This window comes from Zonotrichia albicollis, chromosome 1 (assembly GCF_047830755.1).
Source record: "Zonotrichia albicollis isolate bZonAlb1 chromosome 1, bZonAlb1.hap1, whole genome shotgun sequence".
Classification (NCBI taxonomy): Eukaryota; Metazoa; Chordata; class Aves; order Passeriformes; family Passerellidae; genus Zonotrichia; species Zonotrichia albicollis.
Window position 1 is genome coordinate 2,353,526 of NC_133819.1, and position 20,513 is coordinate 2,374,038.

The 20,513-nt window shown below is 45.9% G+C and overlaps 1 protein-coding gene across 1 annotated transcript in view; it reads left to right on the forward strand.

Annotated features, from left to right (window-relative positions):
- Window positions 1-499: 499 nt before the first annotated feature.
- Window positions 500-20,513, forward strand: part of LOC141728855 (obscurin-like) — a 28,231-nt gene continuing 8,217 nt past the window's right edge. The window contains exons 1-19 of the mRNA XM_074539977.1: window positions 500-609; window positions 3,572-3,695; window positions 4,021-4,154; window positions 4,536-4,648; window positions 6,326-6,494; window positions 7,091-7,172; window positions 7,631-7,831; window positions 8,353-8,413; window positions 9,044-9,121; window positions 9,248-9,420; window positions 9,972-9,998; window positions 10,285-10,437; window positions 11,183-11,228; window positions 11,642-11,719; window positions 12,576-16,143; window positions 16,703-16,828; window positions 17,799-17,909; window positions 18,018-18,185; window positions 18,605-18,727. Coding sequence (XP_074396078.1) covers window positions 4,547-4,648; window positions 6,326-6,494; window positions 7,091-7,172; window positions 7,631-7,831; window positions 8,353-8,413; window positions 9,044-9,121; window positions 9,248-9,420; window positions 9,972-9,998; window positions 10,285-10,437; window positions 11,183-11,228; window positions 11,642-11,719; window positions 12,576-16,143; window positions 16,703-16,828; window positions 17,799-17,909; window positions 18,018-18,185; window positions 18,605-18,727 — 5,266 coding nt within the window. The 5' untranslated portion in view covers window positions 500-609; window positions 3,572-3,695; window positions 4,021-4,154; window positions 4,536-4,546. The remainder of the gene's footprint in view (window positions 610-3,571; window positions 3,696-4,020; window positions 4,155-4,535; window positions 4,649-6,325; window positions 6,495-7,090; window positions 7,173-7,630; window positions 7,832-8,352; window positions 8,414-9,043; window positions 9,122-9,247; window positions 9,421-9,971; window positions 9,999-10,284; window positions 10,438-11,182; window positions 11,229-11,641; window positions 11,720-12,575; window positions 16,144-16,702; window positions 16,829-17,798; window positions 17,910-18,017; window positions 18,186-18,604; window positions 18,728-20,513) is intronic.

Here is a 20,513-nt window from a genome sequence, read left to right on the forward strand (position 1 = left end):
CCTGGCATGAGGGCAGATGGTGGCCTTGGCCTTGTCCCTGCTGGCTCTGCTCCCTCAGAGCCCTCAGGGGCAGCAGCCGGGCCCTCTGTGGTGCTTCATGAAGCCAGCACCCAAACCCAGACTGCTGGAGGCCTCGGTAGGTTTGGTGTGAAGGTGGGAGATGTTCCCTGGGAGTTGAGAAACAGAAAAATATTGAGCATGCCAGTAATGATGTTTTTAAGCTCATTTTTCTGTGTTTTGGGGAGGGGAAGTTTAAGGGAGAGGGCATTCAGACCATGGAGGGTGGGCTGGGGTTAGGTTGGATCTTAGTTTGGGGCAGATCTTTCTGGAAGCAGGAGGTGTTTGAAAACTGTGGCTGAAATAGAGTTTGGTTCATCACCTGCCCAAAATTCAGGAATAGGGGATCTTTTCCACCTTTGGGCGTTTTCACTGGTCTTACTTCAAGTGCTTTTTTGGAGAAGGTGGGGTGAGATCCCTCCTTTACATAATTCCTTGGCCTTGGCCTTGGCCCTGGTGGCTCTGCTCCCTCAGAGCCCTCAGGGGCAGCATCCGGGCTCTCTGTGGTGCTTCATGAAGCCAGCACCCAAACCCAGACTGCTGGAGGCCATGGTAGGTTTGGTGTGAAGCTGGGAGATGTTCCCTAGGAGTTGAGAGACAAAAAAATATTGAGCATGCCAGCAATGATGTTTTTAAGCGCATTTTTCTGTGGTGGTGTGTTTTGAGCAGGAGAATATTTAAGAGAGGGCATTCAGACCATGGAGGGTGGGTTGGCGTTAGGTTGGATGTAAGTTTGGGGCGGATCTTTCTGGAAGCAGGAGGTGTTTGAAAACCATGGCTGAAATAGAGTTTGGTTCATCACCTGCCCAAAATTGATTCATCATCTGCCCAATCATCCACCCTCTGTGGTGGTTCATGAAGCCAGCACCCAAACCCAGACTGCTGGAGGCCATGGTAGATTTGGTGTGAAGGTGGCAGATGTCCCCTGGGAGTGGAGAGACAGAAAAATATTGAGCATGCCAGTAATGATGTTTTTAAGCTCATTTTTCTACGGTGTTGTGTTTTGAGGAGATGAAGATTTAAGAGAGAGGGCATTCAGGCCATGGAGGGTGTGTTGAGGTTAGGTTGGGTATAAGTTTGGGGCAGATCTTTCTGGAAGCAGGAGGCATTTGAAAACCATGGCTGAAATAGAGTTTGGTTCATCATCTGCCAAAATTCAGGAATAGCGGATCTTTTCCACCTTTGGGCTTTTCCCCTGGTCTTGCTTCAAGTACTTCTGGGGAAAAGGTGGGGTGAGATCCCTCCTTTACATTCAGAGAATCATCTGGGTTTTGATTTGGTGGGGTGGGTAAGGGAGGTTTCTTTATTTTATTGTTTGCTGTAAACAAGATGGACATGTCTTTAATATCCCAAATGAACTGTCAGAGACTTCCAGAGGGTTGTGTGCCTCAAGTTCACCTGCATTTCACTGACCCTGAAGCCTGGACAGACTCCTTGCAGCTTCTGTGTGACTAAAACCAACTGTGTATGTGGCTGTGTCTTGCCAGGAGAATAATTCCTTTGTCTTTCTGTTGTTTTTAAAAAACTCATGGATGAACGACAACCCTTCCACTCTTCCTCTGCTTCTGCCATAACAACTTGTCTAAGCTGTCTCTGTGTCAACTCAGAATAACTGTTCTCCACCACTGTTAACTCAAAGAACAATGCCAAGTAACCTTCAGCCCTCAAACTCCAGATAATTCCTTAAAAAATAAATATTCTTACTCAAAACTTAGCAAGAATAAAAGCTGTTCATGGAATCTGACCCAAAATAACAGCATAAAAAAAGTGTCAGGGCTTTAAAACCTTTTTTCCTTTCTAGTCACAAATCATCTTTGGAAATAATCCTCTGGTGGAGTGGGATGACTCAAAAATCCTTAGTAAAATGTCACCTAGCAGATTATTTCCACAGTCACAGCTACAGAGAAAATACAATAGTGAATGAGATGGTTTGGCAGGTCTTTCATCTTGTTATGGGAATTATTTTAATCAGATAGAGACTTGACACCTCTCTCTATGATCACTTGCCTTAAATAAAAAGGAGGTAAATATTTCAATAGTGCTGGTGATAGGAAAGCACAATCCCACAACCTGGGATCTCTGATCCAGTAATTCCCTGAATAACCATGTTTTCCACCCCAATGGAGCTGTTTTATGTGATTTCTAGAAACAGCTGTTCTTTTCCAAAACCAGCCAGCACCAAATATCCCTAGAGTGCTCCCTAAAATATTCCCATCTGCTGGGTAGAAGACTCCTCTGGATTTATCCTTTTCTCCTTAAGTGGAAAAGGAGATGATGCACTTTATCCTATGGTGTAATTCCAATGGTCAATATTAAAAGACAGTCAAGTACTTTTGGAACATGAGATCAAACCAGGTTTTGACTCTATATCTGATAAAATAATTAATAATTAAAGAAGAAAAATAACTGAAATGGCCATCAAGCTGCACCATTTTTGGTTTCATCAAGTCCCATGTGCCAGACCTTGTTCTGATGTAACTCAGAGTTGTGCAAGGACATTTTACAGTGGAGGTGCAGCAATGCTGATGCTAAAACACCACCAGGTCCTCTGTAAGAGTCCATATTACCTCCATATCAATCATATTGATATTGGGATCTTTCTCCAGCTGCACTGACACAACCAGAGCACACAGCCTCAAGCTGCACCAAGGGAAATACAGGCTGGATAGCAGGGAAAAGTTTTTACAGAAAGAGTGATAAAGTTCTGGAATGGCTGCCCGGGGAGGTGGTCCAGTCCCCATCCCTGGGTGTGTTTAACAAAGCCTGGATGTGGCACTGGGTGCCAGGGTTTAGTTGAGGTGCTGGGGCTGGGTTGGACTCGATGATCTTGAAGGTCTCTTCCAACCTGGTCATTCTGGAAATGCTGTGAATATCCTCAGCCAGGACCTGCTCTGGCCACCAGCTCTCATGGATGTGAACTCACTCCTGTCCCTGGTGCTGTCTGTGATCACAGCAGAGAGTCAGGAACTGTTCTAACACAAAGCTGAATGGAAGAATTCATGTGGACAAAGCTAACACTGGGTTATTCCCTGGAATGCATTTCAGGGATGGACTTGGCAGTGCTGTTGATGGCTGGACTTGTTTCTAAAGGTCTTTTTCAACCTGGATGCTTCTGTGATTCCATGACATCCTCACAGCCATGAGCCAGAATTCAGACATGGTTAAATTATCCTAAAAAGCTGTGTTAACCCACACCATCCTTCCAGCTCACCTCTATTTCCCTGTCCCTACCAGCTGCCTTTCCACCTTTGTCTGTGTGTATTTCCTTACAGAACAGTCAGTTTAGCCCAGTCAGCCAAGGGCCACCACTCTGGTGCTGCCCAACCCCTTTGTTTTGTGTGCTCTTTGCTAAAATGCCAAATTCTCCTCGAACTTTCAGTGTCTGCACCCAGCTGAGTTCAGGTGGGCTCAGTTCTGGCACAAGGCACACCAGGGATGTCTCCAGAGGTTGGCTCTGGGGTTTGGGTGTGATCTCATGGGTGGCATGTCTAACCTGCCCAATTTCTGCTGCCAGCCAAAGCGCAAAGGGAGATTCCAGCTGAAGAACCAGGGGTGCCAAAGCCCAGCCCTGCTCCTTCCAGGGAAGAGGAGGCTGCTGGAGGGGGAAGCACTCGGGAACGCACTGTTCCCATTGACAGGTAAATAAATACCCACCTCCACATGTCCAGGATATCCACGTGGATTTCTGACTTTGGTGCAAGGAAAGCAAGTCCTCTGTGTTGAACCCAAACAGTTTCTTGTAGGTTTATCATTATTTTCAGAATCCTGATGACAATGCTTTGTCAAAGAAGGGCAAAAAAATGTCGGAGAGAAATTAATCCCACCCCAAAATAAAATTCTTCCTGTATTAATTTTAAGCAGATAACTCTTTGTCTGCTGGTTAAACAGATCAATGGCAGGGTGTAATGCTGCACTTCTTGTATGTGGCTGCGTCATGATCTTTTCTCTTGGGTTTCTCCAAAGAACATCCCCAGATGCAGGGGCAGGAGGCTGGTACAGGAGAGAAGGAGACGTGGTCTGGGACGTGCACAGTGAAGTTTACATCGAGACCACAGAAAGAACTCGAGTGTATAAGACTGAGGAGAAGACTCCAACAAGTAAGACCAAACCCTGTTTCCCTTTCCTAGTCCCATGATTCTCACTGTCTTCTCTTTTGGTAACAACTCCTGACTGTTTTGGCTTTTTAATTTGAATTTTTAAAATTAATTTTTTCTTAGTTAAATTAAAAAAAAAATTGAGTGGTAACTGTTTATTAAACAAAAAATAATAGGTAAATTTGAAGATAAGAAGCCTAAAAGTAATATCAACATTAAAAACCCCAAATACATTGCTGTTGTACTTCTTGATTTGACTTTAAACTACTGTTACATCCTAAATGGCCTGTCCTATAAATCCCATTGAGTAACTTCACTCTGTCAGCACGCTGGGAAAGAAGTTTCAGTTTCACTTGCATGCAGCACATGCTCTTTTTTCACCAGGTCCTCCTTACATGCAAGTGACAATAGAGGATGTGCAGGTTAACTCTGAGGAACGTGCCAAATTCCAGGCAGTCATTGAAGGAACCCCTCAGCCCACAGTTTTGTGGTTCAAGGTGAGTGCAGATTCTTTCCTGGCTGAGAGTCAGGACTGTAGTGCACAATTCCACAGGGAATTTAATCCGTTTTTTCCTCCCACACCTCTCACACTGACTCTGGATTGTGTCTGCAGAGTTTGTGGAACCAGCGGTTCCCACTGAACCACCACCTGTGCATCCCTCCCTGTGTTGTCACCGTGTCACCCTGCAGAGAGGGTGACACAGGGATGGTTTTGGGGACCAAAAAGAGCAGGAAGAGAAATTGTTTCTACCTGAGTGCCACTGAGATGTGTGCTGCAGTTTGGGGGCAGGAATGGGATTGAGTGGTTTATCCCAATTGTCAGGTTTATTGTGACTTCCAGGCTCTATCTTTCCTGTAACTACTTAGTAAAATCAATGTGACTAACGACAATGAATATTCTATAGAAGGGAGAGAAATTATTTATTATCCCTTAGAATATTGTTGTCATATCTTGCTAGAGCCTCCCTTACAGGCTGAAGAGCCCCAGTCTGCTGTCAATATACTCATCCTGAGGCTTTTACAGAGGACATTGATGATGATGATGTACCAAATAGTGCCACATCATGGGCAAACCAAGCATTTATCAAATTATACTCTGTGTCTTATCCTTCATTTTTTCCCTAATAATTTCTAGTATCTGGTACCTTTTAGCTCCCACCAAGCACTGAGCTGGTGCTGCTGTGGAGTGATTTACTCCAACTTAAATTTTTGTTACAGTTTTTTAAGGAAAACCTTGGAAACAGAGATTTTATGTGGGAAAACAGGATTGCGTCACTTCATATTTGTGGTATAATATACATATATGTATATATTATAGTATATGTTTTTATCTTGCATTTTTCTGTCATAGGGACCTTTTGCAATTGCTCACAATCTGCTCTGTGTCACACATACTCCATCCTGCCCCTTTCTTCATAGCATTTATGAAAAAAATCCAGTATCACAGAACCATTAAGGTTGGAAAGACCTCCAAGGTCACTGAGCCCAACCTCTGACAGAACACCACCTTCTCAACCAGACCCACATCCAGTTGTTTCTTGAACACTTCCAGGGATGGTGACTCCACCCCTCCCCTGGGCAGCATTTTCTCCATGAAGTTTCCTCACATAAATAGTCAGGGTTGTAGCTCTGCTCCCATATCTTGCTTTTGAAGTGATGCCTTGAGAAGGCTGACCTGGAACAGAGACTGGACAGAGCTAAAGAATAAAGCAGGGATTTATTCAAAGCCTCCATGGATGCACCTTGGGCAGCACCAGAGCCCAGCCAGGGCTGCACCCAAGATGAACCAAAATGGCCCCAAAATGCACGAGCGCTCCCGGGCTCTCTCCCTGGGATCAGTTCTGCTCCATTTGCACCTTGCAGTTCATTGTCCCATTCCAGCTTCAGCCCAGGCAGTCCCACCCTGCTTGTTTTTCTCTCTCCAGCCCACGGGGTTTGTGCTCCTGGGCTGAGATTTGGATCATTTGTCCTTGGTGCCCAGCTGGAGCAGGAATTGTTTTGTCTCCCTGCTCTGTGCACAGAGCTCACCATACCCTGATGTGGAGCTCAGACCCACACACTAAAGCAGCACAGAATCTGAAAACATAAAGGCTAAACCTGAGGCATCAGAAGAGCAGAAACATCTGTTTCCATCTTGGCTTTCCCAGTGCCAAAATGTCATTTCCTTCCCTCAGGGCACTTCACTGTTGACAGACAGTGACAGGATCCATCAGGGGAGGGAAGGAACAACTTATTTCTTAGTTGTGGACAATGCTGCTCTGGAAGATGGTGGTGTTTATACCTGTGTTGCCAAAAATGCAGGAGGGGAGGTTTTGTGCAAAGCAGAGCTCGTCGTACGTGAAGGTAATGTCACCCTGTCACCTGTGAGGGCAATGCCACCCTGTCTCCTCTGAGGGCAATGCCACCCTCTCACCTGTGAGGGCAGTGCCACCCTCTCACCTGTGAGGGCAATGCCACCCTCTCAGCTGCAGGAGTTGCCTCCACTGCCATGGCAGTGTGTCATTTGTTCCTGTCATGTTCTGGTATCTGTATGGAATCTGTTCTGTGTTCCTGTGTAGTATCTATAAACGGCCGGTATGGCAGGATCCAGGATAAAATCAAATCACAAAATCCCAAAATGGTTTGGGTTGGAAAGAACCTTAAAGATGCTCTAATCCCAGCCCCCTGCCATGGGCAGGGACACCTTCTGCTATCCCAGGTTCCTCCAAACCCCATCCAGCCTGAACACTCCCAGGGATGGGGCAGCCACATCTCTGGGCATCCCCAAAGTTAATTTTAACACATTCTTCTTACCAAACAACTCCACTTAATTCTCCTTAGAAGTTTAGAAGACCCCTCTAATTTTTCCTACCTTAAATTGTCCTGTAACAACTTTGCACTCCCTTAGCAAGGCACTGTTGTCTGAATATTCACCCTTTTGTATTTCTTCATTTCCACAGTTAAGAAAGACCAAGAAGGAAAGAAAGTGGCCACCAGGAGAAAGCTCCACTCCCATTATGAGGTTAAGCAGGAGATTGGAAGGTAAATGAATTTTCCAACTCTACAGCCAGGGAATTCTCATTGCCCATCTGAGCTGCTGAGGCAGAGATGGGTCCTGAGAATTTGGAGATTAAGGCAGAAGGGGGATGTCACTCCAAGGTGTGCTGGGGCAGCTCCAAGCAGAAAAACCATCCAAAGGCTCACAGATTAGTGCCTGGATGTGGCTTCTTGGGAACAGGAGCATCCCAAGCCTGTCACATCAGTCTGTCCAAGGGATGCAGGAGCACCAGCACGAGCCTGCAGCAGCTTTTCCCTCGATGGGAACACCTTGCTTCCCTTTGGAGACAGCCAGGAGAGGGCAACAGCACCTCACACACAGCAAAACAAGCTTCTCGTGCTGGAGAACTGAAGCACAGAGCAGCAGGGAGCTGTCAAAGGCCAGGCTGGGGGGAAATCTCTGCCCAGGTCTGATCGGGGCTTGTCCTTTCATTCCTGCACAGGGGCTGCTTCAGCTTCGTGAAACGGGTGGTGCACAAAGGGAACAGGGTGTCCTGTGCTGCCAAATTCATCCCTCTGAGGAGCAAAACCAAGTCTAGAGCTCATCAGGAGAGGGATATTCTTGCCTCTCTGTCCCACGACAGAATTACCAGGCTCCTGGATGAGTTTGAGACACGAAAAACACTGATTTTGATTCTGGAGTTGTATCCTTTTCTGTGCAGTTGTCTGAAGAGGCTGGGAAGTACTGGGTAGAGCTCATTTATGAAATATCTAAGTAATTAATAATTTTTTTTTTGTTTTGCCTGAGAGAAAAGGGCACACACAATTCTTCTCTGCACTGCAGGGCAGCACAGCTCTGTTAGAGCTCCACTGCAATCCTCAGCTTCTGCTGGGTGAGAAAAATCAAACTTGTATATATACAAGTGTGAATGAGACATTAAACACCAAAATAATTTTGAAACATCTGGAAGTTATAAGCTCTGTTTCCATGAGATCCAGTCCAGGTGAGCATGAGGGAAATGCAGATCAGAAACCCCAAAATCAGCAGGCAGATTTTAGCAGAAGTGGCACCAGGTTTAGAGCAGGCCATGATGATCCCAAAGCCCATGATGATCCCATAGCCTGAGATCACCTCGTGAATTCTGCTGTTGGCTGGATGGAGGAGGCTCCAGAGTCAAAATAAGCTTTTCCACATGGTTCTGTTGTCCCTTAATGCCACTGTCAGATGCTCCAATGAGGAGCTCCTGGATCGTTTATTCAAGAAGAGCGTGGTCACTGAAGCTGAGGTAATTTCTCATTTGAAAGCACAGTCAGTTCTTTCTGCATTTTTCTTTTGGAATATGAAAATTGTCTTTGAACCAGGGATAATCTATCAAAGCAGAATCAGCCTTTACAATGTGTTCCTGGCAACATTCATTGCTAGTTGGGTTTTTTTGGGGGAATAACTACAAACAGCCAGGGGGGTTGACTACCAGCATTGCATTCATCCTAAAAAAAAAAAATATTGTATTTGCTCTCTTGTCATAATTTCCTTGCTATCTGTCATCTGGAGCTCCTATCTCCCCTTATTTAGTACCACTTTATCACTTTATCCCCCTGTAACTGTATTCTATCTACTGCCTTTCTGTCTTCAAAAGAAAAGTTGAAGTTATGGTTTCTAAGGGATTTCTTTTACATCCTTGGTGCTCAAAGTTCAAAATGTTTCACATCTCCCATCTAGTAGCTAGATGCCCAATATTTATTGGTAAAATAAATTTTTTTTGGAGAAATTCTCAGAGGGAAACATCATAGAATGGTTTGGGCTGGGAGGGACCTTTAAAGATCAAATCTTGGTGAAATCAGGGACTCTCCCATTTACTCTCCCTGTTTAATAATTGTTCATTTATTAATTGTTTAATGATGGACTCAATTCTCAGGTCAAACTGTACATCAAGCAAATTTTGGAAGGAATCAAATATCTTCATGACCACAACATCCTTCATTTGGACATCAAGGTAATGAACATGTTGGCCAGTGACTGGGTGTTCTCTGAATTATTCTTAAAACTGAAAATACTCCCTGCTCTCATGAAAAAATTCCCTTTTTTTTTTTAAAATTTTATTTTTTTCCCCATTTAACAGCCACTGAATATCCTCATGGTTTATCCTGAGAGGGAAGACCTGAAGATCTGTGACTTTGGGTTTGCCCAGAGGATCACACCCGTGCAGCCCCAGTACAGCAAATACGGCTCTCCGGAGTTTGTTGCCCCAGAAATTGTTTCCCAGTCACCAGTGTCAAAAGCAACTGATATCTGGTAATCTCTCATTTTCCCAAAAAGCTTTTCCAGGCCCTCAATGGCCTGAATTTCCATTAGCTGTTAATTAGTAAATGGAGCAGTGAGTATAACACAGGAAACAGAAAGTGAACGCTGACAATACAAAAGCCATCAAGGCTCTTTAAAGCTCCTTCTGTCTAATTTTTTTCAGCCATAATTGAACTCTGACTGCTAATTAATGCAAAGAAGCATCTTGGAGGAGATGATCTCTATTCCAGACAGCAAGCAACTAGACAGAATAATCCTAAAGAGCTTTCTAGAAAAGGCAAAAAAGTTAAAAAAAAAAAGAATTATTTTGAGTCCTTTCCTCTATCTGATTTAAAAATGAAGGATTGCTTGAGAACAATTTAAGAAAATATTGAAGGAGAAAAAGGAATAGAAATGGAAAAAATCAATAAATAGCTTTTAGGATTTATTATTCTTGAAAGGTGAGGAGAAGGTGATCTTGCTGTTTCAGTGGCAGGAAGAGGGGCTTGAGAAGGATGGAAAATTAGTGACAAAAATAACATTTGTGTTCCCTCTCTCTTCAGGGCTGTTGGAGTCATCACGTATTTAAGGTAAATAAATCTTGGAAACATTCTCTCCATAACCCCTTGTCCATCAGAGCCCTCCAGTATTTTAAGTGAGGGATTTGAGTGGAGCATTCAGTCCTTCCATAATAAAGACAATTTATTTTGTGGTTTCCTCATTTCCTGGTTGCTCCTCACAAACATTGCAAGTCCCAGGCATGGAGCCCCTGAAGTATTTAAAAACCCAATGTAACAATTTGTACTTCTGTAATTTGACCAGAAAACAGAAACCTAAAACCTGTCTCCTTTCATTTTATGGTGCTCAATAAATAAGCCTCACATGCAAGTCTCCATTTGCTGGGGAGAATGACAGGAAAACTCTCCTAAACATCCAGAATGGGGAAATTTCATGGACCATTCCTGATGTTGTGCACTTGAGTGAAGATGCAAAGGACTTCATGAAAGGGATCCTGCAGCAGCACCCCAAGTGAGTGTCCTCCTGTCCCTCCCTCTGTGCAGAGCTGCTGGTGTCTCAGCAGCCACATCCCAGCTCACTATTTGAGCTATTTCAAAGTCTTTTCTACTTTGAAAAGTAGAAAGCTGAGTGAGATGTGTGGCATTTTTCCCTAATTCTTCCTCATTATTCCCCATTCCCCAACCCACAACTCGGATATTTGCTAAATTGGCCTCTCCCTGGCGTGGTGATGTCTTCGCTCCCTGCCTCCCCCAGGCTGAGGAGTTTCTGGAATGACACAGATGAGTGGGAAGAGCACAGACTGGTACTGAGGGAATTAAATAACATTGACCACATTCATTAAGCAATTTCAAGTACAAAAGTTGGCTTGAAGGCATATTTACAGGCATTTGGTTTTAATTTCATTCCTACTCTTTCTGCCTGCTGCCAAAGCTATATTCACTCTGGCCACCTAAAGAGGCAAAGGCACTCAGAGCTGATCTGGACACCTTTGGGTTCCTGCAAAGAGCCAGGAGCTCTTCCTGAGCATCTGTGGGGAGTGTCAGGCTGAAAAAGGAGGATGTTTTCCCCTCAGGGGAAGGAAACCTTGAGTTAGAAGCTGCTGTGTGTCTTTTTGGCTTCTCTGCTCCAAATCAGCATCCCAAGGACACAGCCCTGAGTGTACATGGGTGTCTGCATGCAGAAGCACCTTCAGGAAGATCAGTGATTGATGTTGGAGGGGATTTCCTACTAAAATGTCAATCTGTTCTCTTACCAGATCCAGGCCAAGTGCTTTGGACTGTCTTTCCCACAAATGGTTCATGGTAAGTTTGTCCTGGTCCTTTACTTGTCAATTTTACCTAAATGCAATCTAAACCTCCCTGGTGCAACCTGAGGCCATTCCCTCTTGTTCTGTCACATGAGTACAGAAAGGAAACTGGCCTTGCAGACCAAAGTTTATATTCCAAAGCCTTAAATCACTAAGGAAAAGAGTCAAAAATTGCTAACAGCAAAAATAATTTAATGACAGATATTGAACAGGTTCTGATTTAATCACTGAAAAGCTCATTCTGCCTGAAATTTAACTGTGAAAGAACTGCAGCATTTGATCTACTGTAACTTTCCTAAATTAAACAATTGTGTAAAGAGAGAATTCTTTAAAAAACCCCACAAAGACACCTCAAGAAATGAAATCAGTATTTTTTAACCAGTGGTTTTCCTCTCATTCCACCTGCAGCACAACGTCCCTCTTGAAGCAGCCCATTTCATTAACACCAAACAGCTCAAATTCATTGTGGCTCGGAGCAAGTGGCAGGTGAGTTGCCCCTAATCTGTGTTGATTCTGTTTAGTTATATATATTTTTAATTGCTGAATAATTTAATATTATAACTGATAATTTAATATCTGAATCTTTGAAAATTTTTTTGGGCTAGGACAGCGAGCTCAGCAGAGATCTGAGCATGGCTGGGAGTTGGGAAAAAGCCCAGGAGAGATGGATGTGTCAGGAATTAATTATCTAGGCTTTTACTGCCTGGAAAACCATGCAGGAGCCTGTAAGACACAAGGTTGTGCCTGAGTTAGGTGCCCTCAGCTGCCTTTCAGAGCTGAATTATAGACAGGTGACAAGAAAATGTCTCTTTTCCTGAAGTTCTCTCAAATAATTGGATTGATTGCCTTCTGAACATGCCAGTTTCTCTCTGCTGGCTGGAAGGAGAGGCCCAGCTTCAATTGAGATGCTCTACATGACAGAACTTAGAGCAGAGGGATCCCATCTCCTACACTTGGTAGGTCTTCTGCTGACCTAAGTCACTGTAGGTTGTATTGCAGTCTAAGGATTTAAAGCTATTTACACCAGCGAGTCTCTCATCTGATGTTTTCCATGAAAAACTTCTTTCCATCTGTTTTGAGTGGCCAGATTGACTTTGGAAATTTCAAACAAAGTCCTGTTTCCTCCCAGTCACCAAAGCAAGTGTGTTCCCTAAAATCAATTTAATGTCTCATCAGTGAAGAGGAAGATTTGGAGAGAAAATGAAGCCTGAATTGGTGACATTTTCAGAGGGTGGCAGTGTCTAGTTATACTCATGGGTGCAGGAGTTCATTTTGCTGTGTTTGCTTTCCATACTCTGACCATGTTCCCATCTCCTTGTGCTGTGTTGTGTTTCCTTCTCAGCGCTCCCTGATGTGCTACAAATCCATCCTGGTGATGAGGTCCATCCCAGAAATCCTGGAAAGGACCCATGACAACAGCTCCCTGGCCATCTCCCGACACCTCATTGAGGAAAGCACTTCATCCAGCACCAGTGGCTCCTCTTCAGACAATGAGAACTCGAATTTCCCCCAAAAGAAGCACTTTGGCTCCACCCCTGAACTGCACTTGCCCATATTTGATGCCCCGAGCCATCCCGAGCCTCTGAAATGTGCGAGTGAACGGGAGCACTCCAAAAGCTCCATCCCTCCAGTAAAACCCATGAGGAGGAAATATGCTTCAATGAAAGCTGAGGTGGGGGATAAATCACCCACAGAAAGCAAAGAACTCATGGCAGGTGTCTTACAGGAGAAAGAGGAGAGGCTCCTTCCCAGCCTTCGGGAAGAGCCATCCCAAAAAAGTGGCGCTGCTGAGCCTTCATCCCTGAGGGCTTCCACAGAAAGCACATCACTTGTGCATCAGAGAGAAAAACCAGACACACCTTCATCTGAAAAGGACAGAGGTGAAGAGGCAGGGGATGGGGCAGAGAAGCCATCTGCCTTTGTTCCCAGGCAGAGTGTCATTAAAAGCACCTTCTACAGCCAAGCAACGGAGCTGCCTGCGCGGCCGCCTTTGTCACCAGGCCGGGAGTTCAGAAGGCACCTGGACAGAGCCAGGAGGACTTTCCGGAAGGCTGGCTATTCAAAGGTGCCCCTCAGCGGCCTCCGAGAACCCCTCCTTGAGCAGTTTGAACTGGAAGAAGAAGAAGAAGGAGGAGATGATCGCAGAGAAGCTCTGCTGGGATCCTTGACCAAATCCGCGTCGTTTGACACAGCCAGGAAGCCCCCACACCCTGCCATTGCTGGTGGCAGCCGCAGCCGCTCCCTGGATGACTACAGGCTGAGATCCTCCAGATCCCTGAGGGAACAAGAGATTTTGGAGGAGGACTGTGATGTGTTGTCCCAGGAAAGCTGCCCTGAAGGCAGTGAACACTGCGATGTTTCTGCAGGGGCTGGCAAGGGATGTTCTGCGGGCATGGCAGAGCAAGGGGACATCAGGAGAGACAGCAAGGATTGCTCAGGAGAGAAACCCTCTCCCTCCACACACTGTGAGGGGAATGAGTGCCCACCTGCTGTCATACAACACGTAGAGGGACTTCCAGTGTCACCTCACAGGAGTCAGAATAAGAAGCATTTACTGAAGAAGTCAAAAGCCACTGAGATTGAGGAGGACGTTGAATGTTTGGAAGAGAAAAGCCCCATTCCAGCTGCCCAGTGTTCATATGTAACAGCATCATCAGCTCCAAAACACGAGAGCACAGAGGGTAAATCTGCCCCTGGGTGTGCCTCTGACTCTGCTTTTCAGGAGGGCAAAGAGTCCATTTCAACCCTCACACAGTCAGAGACCATCCCAAAGTTTTCTCCTCCAAGTAAGGGAGGTGTGCTTCTGCCTCAGGAATCTGCTCCCACCCACAGCCACCCAGATCTAACAGGTGGAAGCTTGCTTGTCAAAAGGACAGCCCCAGCCCCACCTTGGAAAGACAAAAGGCAGAAACACTCAGATGAAAAGACTTCTGCTCATGGCACTGCTGAATCTGAACTCATGGAGCATGAAAGCTCTCCTGCTCCAACAGAACAAACAGAAACTGAATCACTTCCAGTATGTAAAGACAAAAGTGAGGAAATTCCTGGGAAAAGTGTTCCAGCAGCTACTGTCACGCTGGGCAAGCAGCCAGGTACCCTCACAGCTGGTGAAGGTGTTCCTCAGAAGCTGAAGAGCCATAAAGACATGAGATCTGCTGTCCTGGAAGAAGCAGAAGCAGCTGTTACAGGAATCACTCTGCCATCAGTCCACAGTGGTGAAAGCCAAGCACACAAGAAGGCTCCTGTTCACTTGGACACAGCAGCAGGTGTCCTGAAGGGAGAGCAGCTCACTGCTTCCAAAATCCCACCACCAGGATCAGCTCTGGTCTCTGATGGAGCACAGCAGGCTCTCAGCAAGGAGGAACTTGCTGCTCTGAGAAGTAAAAGTTCAGCTGTCCCAGGAGTTGTTTCCAGTTTGGCCCATGAAGGAGCTGTGCCCCAGAAGGTTCCTGAAGGCCACGGCTCAGAGCCTGCTGCCCTGGAGAGCAGACACCCAGCCAGAGCTGCCTCCTCCCAAAGCACTGCCCTCCCTCAGGCCTGGGAGGGTGAAAATCAAGAACATCCAGAGGTGTCAGTTCACAGGGAGATGAGGTCTGTTGTGACAGCAACTGGAAGCCGAGCAGCTGGACAAGCTGTGGCTGCTCCTTTCCCCAAGGCTGGACATGGGGTGCTTGAGCAGCACAGGGCTGGGATTTCAGATGGTCTGGAGAGTGGCAGTTCAGGTGCATTAAATGCTTCACAATCAGAAATTGCTCCAGCTGCAGCCTATGAACTGGTATATGAGGAATATCCAGAGGGTTATGGTGAGGATGGAGGCATCGCCTTTGAAAGTGGAAGAAGTGATGCTGGAGAAGCTGCCCCACCACTGCTCCGCAGGGATCACCATGGCCAGGAGCTGTCACACCACAGATCTTCTTTTTACAGTGATGAGGAGTCTGCTGCACTGGAGGGCTTGGTGGATGAGATGGTTTCCCTCTCTGAGGAGATGAATGTTTGGGCAGAGTCAGTTTCTGGAGAGAAGGGAAGCAGGAGGCACATTTCTCCTCCCAGAGGGATGTCCTACAAAGGCAGCCAGGCACACATGGACAGCTCCTTCCCTTCAGTCCAACAGGGTGGAAGAGGAGAAGTTGCTGAGCAGGATGACTTTGCAGAACCCTGCCTTGCTGTGAGTGAGGAGCCAGGAGTCCTGGAAGAGCAGGGAGCACAGACAGTTCCTCATGAATGTGAGCACCTGGAGGACTTGGCATTTGAGACCTCCCCTTCCAGCCCAGAGAGCCTTTCCTCCACGGAGAGCTTGGACACTGCAAGAAGACCCATCCCAGTGATCAAGGACACTGGCAAACACCCAGAAGTCTCTTTGGTGAAAATCAAGGACCTGTCAGATGAAACACCCAGTGTTGGCAGCGGCCCCCAAAAATTTGACATCTCAGAAGTGGAGCCTGCCTATTTGAATTTCTCAGATTTGTACGACATTGTTTATTTCCCATTTGAGTTTCTGAGCTATAAGAAGCCTTCACCCAAACCAGTTCCTAGAAGGTTCATGTTCCTTGGTGAAAGGGCAAGGTCCCCTCCTGCAGGACATCTCCATAAGGATAAAAGACTGTGCATCAGGGAGCAGGAAGACAAGAACAGGAAGAACCGTTTGGAAATATCTGAGGATTCAAAGGCAGCTAACTTATTAGCCATGGGGAAAGGGGCAGAGAGCCATAAAGAAATGTATAGCTCCCAAAAGGACTCCAGTGGGAAGCAGAAAAGCTCCTTCCACAGCAAGCCTGGACTCTTTAAGCCATATGCAAGGTCTCATTCAGTGGAGCAGTCAGTGGAGCAGAGTCTGAAGAAGAAAGTAAAAGCTTCTGTTGCCCACATTTCAAGAATCCTAAAAGGAAAGACATCTCCTGAGCCAGAGGAAGGTAAGTATTTCCCTCTGTTCCTTTACAGATTTGCTGCCATAACTGGGCTCTGCTACAGCTGCCCTTTTTCCCCCAGCATGTTTGAAGCTGTGGTTAGACCAGAATTGTAAATCTGGCTGTGGCAGGTTCTGAATTCAGCAGTTTCCACCATCAGGTCTCTGTTACTGGCTGCCTTCAGGGCAGTCAGCTGGCTTAATCCGCTGATGGAAGGGGCTCAAATTCCCTGTTTGAGGTGGCACAGAAGCAGAGCAGGGCTGGGTGACGCTTTCCTTGCTGCACTTGTCATCTGACCATGGCAAATCCCTCAGTGACTGGGAGAAGCTGAAGTCACCCTGGTTACTGGATGTGGGGATCTGTCCTTTCTTCTCTGCCATCCTGGATATTCCCTGTTCTTCCAGGACTGTTCTGTTTGCAGCAGCTGTCACAGGCTTCCCTGTTAATCAAATGCTGGTTAATAAGAGAACCTGTGACTGTTTATGTGTGAAGGCAGAACAGTCACTGCAAATAGATGCCATGGGGAGAAGGATGGCCTTGAATGACATTTCATCCTTTCTCACAGCAGAGTTTGGTGAGCTGGGAAGTGAGGCAGCAGAAAAGGAGCTGTTAATAGGGGCTGAAGGATCTCTGAAGAGGAAATCAGCACTCCCTTCATTCAAGCTACCAAGCCTCATCCCAAAGGAGAAAGGTATTGCTGTGGCAGGAGTCACTGGTTTGTTCTACCTCCAGAGGGTGATTCAGGAAAGAATTGCTTTATCCCTGACAAGTTTCCCCTTGGCTCCATCAGGAGCATTTTCTGAGGTCATGTTACTGTCCCAGCATTCAGCAGAGCCCAGACAAACACTGGGAAGGGCAGCTGGGGAGGCTGTGGCAACTGTGGGAGGCTGGCGGCCACTGTGGAGAAACACAGAAGAAAACCTGAATTCCCCCTTTCCCATGGAGATAGGAGCAGATTTAATGCTCTACAGGGTTTTTTCTTCTTCAATATCCATCTTTCATGTCTCCTTCTCTCTTCTTGTGTTGTCTCAATCAGAGAATCATTTAGTTGGCAAAGACCTCTAAGTTCACTGAGTCCAACCATTACCCCAGCACTGCCAAGGCCACCACAAAACCATGTCCCCAAGTGTCACACATCTGTTAAATCCCTCCAGGGATGGTGACTCCCTGGGCATCCTCCTCCAGTCCTTGACAACACCTTCCATGAAGATATTTTCCCTAATACCCAAACTAAACCTCCCTTGAGGCAGCTGGAGGCCATTTCCTCTTGTCTGGTTTGATCCCCTCATCCTCAAAATTCCATAATTCAGTTTTGCCCCCACATTTAGGTGTGACCAGAGGAAAACCCTTGATGTGACAGGGTCTCTCTCTGCTCTGAGCTGTTCTGCTGCTTTAGCTGTACCAGGGCTGGGCAATGCAGATATTCCCCATGGATTTTCCAAGATCCATCTGGTCTGTCACATCCATGGGTGAACAGGGCTCCTTCACCTGTGTGCTTTGTGCTCAGGGCATTTTCCAAATGGTGGTCAAAGGAATGGGACACACCATGAACCAGAAAGGTTCTTGACCACATTAAAAAAGCTTTCTGATGTTCTGCAGGGATTTGTTTTCCACCAAGCCCTCCAGGCCACCCTGAATCCCCCTTTCCCTCCTCTCTGCAGCCCCATCGTTCACTGAGGAGCTCACGGACCAGGCTGCGGCCGCCGGACAGTGCGTGACGCTCTCGTGCCGGACTGCACCTCACTCCTCCCTGCACATCAGCTGGTTCAGAGGTGACACTGCCATCCCTCCAGAGAGCCCCTGACCCTCAGGACAGGGCCTACAATTACCCCTTGGTATTATTTGCAGGGTATTTATCTCCCCCACCTCCTGCTTTCCAGATGGGATACCTGTCCAGAGCAGCAGCCGGATCCTCATCTCATCCACGCTCAAACACTTCCAGCTGTTAACAATTCTCTCTGTTAATGCTGAGGATTTTGGTATTTACACCTGTGTGGCCACAAACTCTCTGGGCTCAGCATCCACCTCTTGTGTCATAAGAAAAGCAGGTGAGAGAAGGGGTAGCTACAGAAATAGGTATTTAAGTAATTTTGTCCCCAAAAATGTAACCTTTCAATACCTTTGAGGTGAAATTTCTGCACATGGGTGCAGAGGAAGATTTCTCCCTTGCTGTGATTCACAGACTGTGCAGGGTTCATTCCCTCTTCTTCACTCTTTATTTCCTCTCCTGGATTAAGAGCCACTCCAAGACAAAATCTTAGTACTGTGTTTAAATTACAGATGGTAAAATTTCTGTTCCACTAGCTGTGTGTATATATATGTATACATAAAAACATATACATGTTTTATATGTATATATATGTATATATATAAATAATATCTGGAGCTGAGACATGCTGGGTGTAGAGTTTTGTATCACAGCAGTGCTGCTGTTAACACTCATGGGCTTTGTGCCTTCTCTCCACAGAGGTTCCCCCCAGCCCTCCACCCCCTGACATCGTGGAGGTCTACAAGGATGGAGTGCAGGTGGTTTGGAAACCTGTGGAAACCAACACCCCTGTCCACTACACTGTCCAGTGCAAGACTGAAGGTAAAGTGCTGTCTTGTTTCTTTCCAAGGGACATCTTGGTTTGTATGATCTCTTCACCAGCTGGATATTTTATTGTTATTCAGAAACAGCCTTATTTAACTCCCCAGTTTAGAGTTAGGAATGGGATTCATACAGCTATCATTTAACAATCTAAAAGTTATGGGTTGCGCTGGTTAAATCAGCCTGCAATTTGCATATTCATACCTAGGCTTTGCTAAAGTATGAATCAAACAAGGCTGTGTGGAAGCTAAAAGCAAAAAGTGAGCAGCTATGGGGGAAAATGCCTGGTCTGATATAATCTGATATAAACTCTGAGTAATCTGACAAAATGAGACACTAATGAAACAACATCATCCCAGGCTCAGGTTTTCTGTACAGTCTTGGAGAAAAATGATTTATCAAACAGGCAGTTTATCCTCTGCTGAACAGCTGTGCTTTCTTTTTCCATTGACTGTGAAGGAAGCTCAGGGCAAAGAGCCAGGACAAAATAACCAAAGTTTGCCAAAACTGCATCACCCCTTTGATATTCTCTTTTGAGGCTTGGTCCAGAGGCTGCTGAAAGTCAGTGGATCATTTAATCATGGAATGGTTTGGGTTGGAAGGCACCTTAATAACCACCAAATTCCAGCCCCCCTGCCATGGTAGGGACACCTTCCACTGTCCCAGGCTGCTCCAAGCCCTGTCCAGCCTGGCCTTGGACACTTCCAGGGATCCAGGGGCAGCCACAGCTTCTCTGGGCACCCTGTGCCAGGGCCTCACCACCCTCTGAATAATAAATTCTTCCTGACATTTAATCTAAGTCTCTCACAATTTAAAGCCCTTCCCACTCATCCTGTCACTATCTGCCCTTGTCAAAAGTGGATGTTTTCCTGTTTAGTTACAAAAGCTTTGTATCAAATTCCCAAGGCTGTCCTGTCTCTCCTGGGGTGGATTTGCTGTTGTTATTATGAGTGTGATGTCTGATAGCAATTCCTGCTGCAGCCACACAAACACAGCCTGGATTCTGCTGCTCCCTGTTCCTTCACTTAATTCTCCAAACAAACAAACAAACAAACAAACACCTGAACACTCCCTTTTGGATTAGCATGGGCAGCAGCTTTCTGCCCTTTCCCTCTGGAGCTGGTGTGAGTCACTTTCCCTTCAACACCACTTTCTTTATCATTACTCATTTTAACACCACTGTAGGAGAGATTTTGGGGAAGATACAAACACAAATTCTTCCAATTAGGAAGAGAAATGTGGAACAGCATCTATATTTTCCACTGTGTTCTGTTTATTTGGCAGGAGCTTGCAAAATATGCTCTCCTGAACACAGGAACGTTAAGATAATCAGGAATAAATTCCTTTTTTATCTATTATTTCAAAACAGGCTTTTCTATGCTGCTTCTGCACATATTTTTCTCAATTTCTAATCTCTATCTGCTCCTTCTTGCACAAAGAGCCCCCAGTTCAACCATTACCCTGTAAAATCATTGATACCTTGGGTTTGGGTGGGGAATTGCTGCTTATCCAATGGTTTGAGGCTCTTTGCCAGATTTTATTTGAATGGAAGGATGGGTTTAATCTCAGACAGTTGCAGGGAGTTGGGTTCAGCCTTGAGCACAGAGGGCACAGCATCATGTGGGAGGAATGCTGATTAAATATTTGCTGGGAATTTTCTCCTTCCTAACTTAGTCCCACGAATAATGAGTCCAGAATGCACTTAGAATTCCAGTTCCATGAGAAATCATCTGAGTTTCATAAAAACTGAGTAAAAACCCCCATGCTTCAAACACTGGGTTTGCCG